The following is a 6,514-nucleotide window of genomic DNA, read 5'->3' on the forward strand; positions in this document are numbered from 1 at the left end:
TGTAGCTTTGCCTGAAATTCATAACAAACCAAACTAATCATGGTACAAGCCAAAATCAGCAAAAACTTAATATTAAAACTAAAAAAAAAAAAAAAAACAGCAAAAGAAAAGTCGTATTCTTTCAATATAGAAATGTCAATTTGAAAGAATTAACAATGATATTGATTAATCCTTAACTTTTAATTAGTATCATAATTATTCGAGTATAAAAAGTTCATGTTCAGTTAGGTATAAATGTCACATTTGTTTTCTGTAGATTTACATATAAGTATTTCTTTATATTTGAAAATTGAAATTCATTTTAGGGATGTACCATCCTTTAATATATTTTAATATCGCACTTAGAAAATGTACATTTATCTTTTAGATAGACTTTAGTGCATAAATATAATATGTTTAGTCAATACCCTAAAGTAATTAGAGTGTTGAACCATGGATTGAAAGGCCCTAGATTCAAGATGCTGAACATACTTTTAACTTTGTGTGTGTGGGGGTATGACATCCATTTAGGTGTAGAAAGGCTAAGATTGAATAATGGGGGTCTCTGTCCTGACTGTTTAGCCCATAAGATACCACTAAGATTGAAAATATTATATATCTTTGTGTCAAGATTATGTTAAGTGTTTTATATTTAGTTCATTAAAAGATCCAACAGTTTTCCTCAGTAATCAGAATTCCACTCTCATTTATTGAATATTCAAATATATTTCTCATGTACTTTATTTTTATAACATTATTTCTTGTTTCATTGCATCAGTACTTGCCACATATGATGAGCCAGGCTGTATCTTACTGTTAAATATGGTAGAGCTCTGAATCTTGGAGCTGGCAAACTGGGTTTGAATTCATGCAATGACACAAAATCCCCCCTCCCCTCCCTTCCCACTGTAAGCTGTGGGTAGATTATGAGAGCAATAGTCAATCCTTTACTGTCGATAGTAGGGTTTTGCTGACTGGCTGCTTCCACCCTGGTCATTATTGTATTTTGGGTCTATTTGACCCGACACTGGTTTCCATAATATCTTTGAGTTTATTATAATAAGAGTTTACATTAATTACTGATATTTAACATAAAAGCTATCAAAATAAAAATATTTTTTTCAATTCAAGGCCATTTCACTTTGTTTCAAATTGCAGTGGGTCAGTAATACCTGCAACAATAGATGTATCTAAGTTCTGAATATTATAGGAGGGTTAAGAGCATTAAAGTGGCTTACTTTTCCTTCATGGCCTTTGAGTAGTTTGAAGAGAATTTCTAATTCACTACCAACATCCAGCTTTGTAGGGTCAAATACAACAAGGATGATATCAGCTCGATCGATAAACCACTGGCACACATTGTTGAAGGGGTAGCCTCTTTCCTGTTGCTTACGATTTTCAATAATACCTGGAGTATCTATAATATTCATCTAGAGAAGATGATTCAACAGTTAGCATGCATATTACTGAAATAAGATGTAAGGAAGAAATAACATTTTATGAAAATAGTTGTATTTTCATTATTTTTATTTTCATCAGTATAATATTTAAACTGAACTATTTTTTCCATGGTAATTATTACTGTTATGTTTTTTTAAAGACTTTTAGAGAGATTACTTTTCATGTGCTAGAATTTTTTGTATTTGGATATATTAATGTTGAGTGGAAATTTTTAATTGTAACCTAACTTTATAAGTACTGAAATATTTTTCTTACTTGAAAATCATCAAAATATTGAAATAGCTAAAAATGAGGTTTTAAAAACAAAATGTAAACATTGTTATGTTTTATTATGTTAAGATGGTATTTTCAGGTTATAATGATCCAAGTTACATTATGGAGTTTTGTGATAAATAGTAGCTTTTAAGACAAATACTGTCAGTAATCTAGCATGTATAATATTTATCAGTTATGAATTAAAAAACAAATGTAAAAAAAATTAAGGATTGATATAAACCATAACCTTTTCAAGGAGGGGATGAGGTATCTGAATCCCCATTAACCTTTCCAGAAATGACTGACCAAACTTCTCTAGTGCTCTGTAGCTCTTGTTCATTGCAAGAACAGCTCCTTCCACTGTTTTGTATTCTCTACCATTCAGCATGACAGTAAACTCTGAAGTTGTTGGTTGGGCTCCTATGAAAACAAATAAGCTTACCAAAAATAGTTGAATGTAAGAAAGGTACTTTTTAAATTTTTTTTACTGGTGACTCCTTTACTAACTTCCATTATAGTTTATAGTTTTGTGAAACTTGTCACACAGTAATGTTTGTAATGTGTAATCTCTTAACTTGTCTGTTATCTTTAACAGACTTTAATTTTGAATATTTCATTAATATTAATAATAAAAATCCTATATCAGCTTGGTTAAACTTGTTGATTAAAACCTTAGAGATTTTTTTTAAATTTTCTGAAGACTTACAACATGAAATTGCTTTGAATTTTGAAAGACTTGGTTTGTGCATATTGAATTCTGTATTTCTTCAAATTCACCATTGTCAAAGCATTACTAACAATATCTTATTAAATCTGGAACCCTATTAATTCTATAAAATACTTAGAATTTGACATTGTAATTATAATTTAGGAAAAGTACAATGCTTTAAAAACATTTAATATTACAGATTCAACTACATAAGTTTACTAAATACGGAATTGTGCTTGAAGATAGTATGATAGCAAAGTCCAAAGAAATTTTATCTCACCAGTTGCTAGGGCATATGTATCATTTTCTATTCCAAGTAAATAATTTATTAATGAAGATTTTCCAGTACTCCAAGGGCCCATGATCAATACCCGTGGGGATGCAAAAATCTCACCATCTGGAAAGAGCAAAAAAAAGTTTTCAACGTATCCAAGTCAGTATGAGTAATAATATCTTTATGAAAAATAATATTTTAATAAATTCCAGACATTAAAAATCCTAAAAAATGATTCAATAGAAGTAAAATAATGTTGTACCTCAATACCCATTTCCTGAATTGTGCTATGGTAACTGTCATATAATTTGTACATTGCTGTTAGAGGGGTTGTATACTGTGTTATGCATGTAAAACTTCTCTTTATACTTCTAGATCAAAAGTCTGGTAAATTTGTGTTTAACTTTCCAAATTATATAGTATGTGTTACACACAAACAGTAAACAACAACTAGGTTCTTCATCTATTCATCACAGATCTAAATACAGTAGCTACTAAACCCCAAATCAGTTTAATTTTAATAGTAACACATTACCTTCTGTTTCTGACTTGCGGGCACTACAAATAAAGCACAGTTAACAAAGAGTAAAAACTGTTCAACTTGATAAACCTCACAATCATTGTTAGTAAGAAAGTTATGATAGCATCTTATTAATTGACAACTAATTCATAATACTCAGTTTATACCACTGTATTTTTTATCAAACAAAAGTAAAAATTAAATTGTATTCATTAAAGTGTTTCTTTCATCTCGCTTTACACAGTGTAATTTCATTGCTTTCTTACCAGATGTTATTGGCTATGGACAGGAAGGATGATTATATTTATGTTAATAAAATCAATGAAAGATTTTCATGACACTCCAATTTGAAATGAGTAAAATGTTTTAAATATTAAAAAAGAGACTCAAGCATGAGGTAAATATGAAGCATGCTGATCTTTCTGTACAAATTTTGAAGGAAATGCATGTTATTCAACTTATACTGACCATGTGAAAACATTTATTAAATATCATTAAATTTCTGAGAATAAAACATACTATCAACTTTGCGTTGCTTCAAATCATGGAAATGATAGGCTTCCCCTAGTGGTTTAATATCAGTCTCGTATAGTTCATTTAGCTTTCCAAGGATGTCTGACACCAGTAACTCTTGTGTGCTTTTTGGCTTTTCATCTAGTTGCAATACTTTGTGGATATGGTCCCTGTTTTTCTGGCCATACTGTTGTTGAATATGTTGGTATACCTCATCTGTTTCAATTGTACTGGTTGTTTGTACACTGGATTCATCTTCATCATGTTGGGTGTCTGCTGGTGCTACGGTGAATTCTTTTTCTGCTATACCAATATTGAAGTGAGAAAAGTAAATATAATTTATTTAGCTTTTGTTTTTAGTGTTCTAAGAACTGTTGTTTTTAAAACATATACTTGTCCAAAATCTTGAAATAATACAAAAAAGCACCCTCCATCAATATCGATGTTTTTTAGATTTTACTTTGTAACAGTAACAAACAATTTTGTATCTAAAGCACCAACTAATACAAAAGAGCCTACTGATGCAAGTGTACTAGAGTAATACACAATAATTGTAGTATTTTGGCACTTGTGTATAAATTTAAAATAATAAATAATATTCAACATTAAACTGGTACACACTTAAAAACATTTTATTTAGGCCTATCTATGGCCTTCAAAAAGTTGACGACTCTATATGTTTCGAAGTTTTGTGCACTTTGTAAGTAACATTAGTTTTTATACCTGATTTCAATTTTATTCATTTTTCTTGTACATTCACTACTTTGATTTTTCAAATTAGCATCCAAAGGATTTTTTATTTTTCTGGAAAAGATTTAAACAACAAAACTGATTTATTAAATTGAACATTCAATAACACGTGTCATTCTTGGGCCATATGTTTTTAGGGTATTAATAATTACTATGGTCTTTACAGTCATATAGTTCCAATGTTATTACTGTGAGATTTGTTGTTAATTGCTCTTTCTTGTATAATAAGCAGCTATTAATTAGATTTTAATAGGTTAGTAACTTAAACATACACTAATGAAATTTTCGTAGGCCTGTATTTGCATAATTTTTTGGTATCTAGTGTTTTTGTGCTAGTAGTATTATAATGAAATACTTGTATAAAGAATTTTTTTTTACTAATATAAAGGATGAAAATTTTCTAATGGTGTAAATAAATACTTTAAAAATCTAATTGATATTCAAGGCCAATTGTGGCCCAGTGGTTAGTGTACTTGACTGTGGCTCCAAGGTTCCGTGGCTTGCTTCCTATTACCAAAAAGAAGAAAAATTTAATAAAATCATGCTCCAGACTTGACTTTGGGGCTGTGGGTGTTTTATAAGAGAAATAGTGAAATCTTGCTGATCTTACCATTATTTAGTCTGATAAGAGAAGCTCAGAAGTTGGTACAGGGTGGTATTGACTTTTAGTCTATCACATAAAAATTAAGGAGGATCTGGCTTAGTACAAAATTCAAACAAGATAAGTAAAAAATTGGTAATTTAAAAACCTGCAAATAGGGATCATAAAAAAAAAGTAAGTAAATAAGGCTGAAGATACTGTAGACATTATTTACTCAAACTACAGACCCTTGTTTTTGCTCCATGCCATTACCAAAAATTACATTTGGTGGAGCAAAATAAGGTTTTGTAGTTGTGTTTCAGTTTCTAAGTTACTATTTTAGGGTAAAATGTATGCCCACAAGTTTTGTGTATGTTTGAATAGAAGTTAATATTGACATGAGTTTTAGAGTTTAGGTGGAAGTATTTTTTATATAAATATGTGATAGTATTCTCCTCTAATATTTTCATGCATATATGTTTATGAATGTTGATATTGGTTTGTGTTATAACCATTTCAGTAATAACATTCAAATATTAAGTATTTGGCAATTTTTTATATTGTATATTTTTCGTCCCAGTGTCATTATAAAGTTTTAAATGATGAAATGGTCTGAAAGGATAAAACATTACTATGAGAAAGTTATTCAAGGCTTTTCATAAATTTAAGACTGCATATAACGTATAAACTGTAGTCTTATGACTAAATTTAATTAAAAAATTGAAATTACAAAACCTGAGGTGCTTTCATAAAAGTTAAGTGATGAGTAGTGTAAGCCTAAAAGAGTTTCAACGATGTGTATGTATGTCACTGTTTGTTTGATTTTATCATTTATATACACGAAATTAGTTTTAATTTTAAACAAGGAAAACTGTGATTTGTTAATTGATATTTAATTAACTACACAATAACCCATGTATTTGTTTAAAATAATGGGAGTTATTATTTTAAATCTAAGGTATAAAGTGTTAAAAGCCGTATGGTAGGTGTCGCTTTATGTGATTACATGACGCAGACATGCAAATCACCACCTGCAAGTAACTTGCGTAAAACCATATAGTACTAGAGGTTTCAGTAAGCCCAAGTCTTCACAATAAACCTAACTATATTATATTTATAATATTGTAATAGAACTTATAATATAACTGACCTCTGGTCTCGTCAGTGAGTACTTTCGTCAAAACTAGTATGAGAACTGTTAATCTGATATAGAACCGGATTCTCTGCCAGTTCGTTGCCATCTTTATTGGAGGGGATTCTTGGGTGCCTTTAGGGTACATGCGCAGTTGCTATGGCAGCAAATTATAGTAGTTAAACGTAAATGACGAAATGCATTTCACTTTCTTATTAATTATTTTTTTCTACCTTAGAAGAAATTAATAAAGAATTTAAAAAAATATTAAATATTTAAGTGTTTTGTTATTTATATCCATAAGTGGTAATTTGTTCGTGTTTATATATATATATATATAT

At 29.4% G+C, this 6,514-nt stretch overlaps 2 protein-coding genes across 3 annotated transcripts in view; one reads left to right on the forward strand and one right to left on the reverse strand.

Moving 5' to 3' along the window:
• Positions 1 to 6,299, reverse strand: part of LOC111083012 (sarcalumenin-like) — a 10,914-nt gene extending 4,615 nt beyond the window's left edge. The window contains exons 1-5 of one of the 2 annotated variants that reach the window (XM_022399893.1): positions 6,192 to 6,299; positions 3,718 to 4,011; positions 2,685 to 2,801; positions 1,943 to 2,115; positions 1,218 to 1,409 (exon numbers count right to left, since the gene is read on the reverse strand). In XM_022399893.1, coding sequence (XP_022255601.1) covers positions 1,218 to 1,409; positions 1,943 to 2,115; positions 2,685 to 2,801; positions 3,718 to 4,011; positions 6,192 to 6,282 — 867 coding nt within the window. In that variant the 5' untranslated portion in view covers positions 6,283 to 6,299. Of the gene's footprint in view, positions 1 to 1,217; positions 1,410 to 1,942; positions 2,116 to 2,684; positions 2,802 to 3,717; positions 4,015 to 6,191 lie in introns of both variants that reach the window. The other variant, XM_022399892.1, reaches the window with a different exon arrangement.
• Positions 1 to 6,514, forward strand: part of LOC106471283 (hsc70-interacting protein-like) — a 72,032-nt gene that overhangs the window by 44,131 nt on the left and 21,387 nt on the right. The window lies entirely within an intron of this gene.

Source organism: Limulus polyphemus, unplaced genomic scaffold (assembly GCF_000517525.1).
Source record: "Limulus polyphemus unplaced genomic scaffold, Limulus_polyphemus-2.1.2 Scaffold4515, whole genome shotgun sequence".
In the NCBI taxonomy this organism is placed as follows: Eukaryota; Metazoa; Arthropoda; class Merostomata; order Xiphosura; family Limulidae; genus Limulus; species Limulus polyphemus.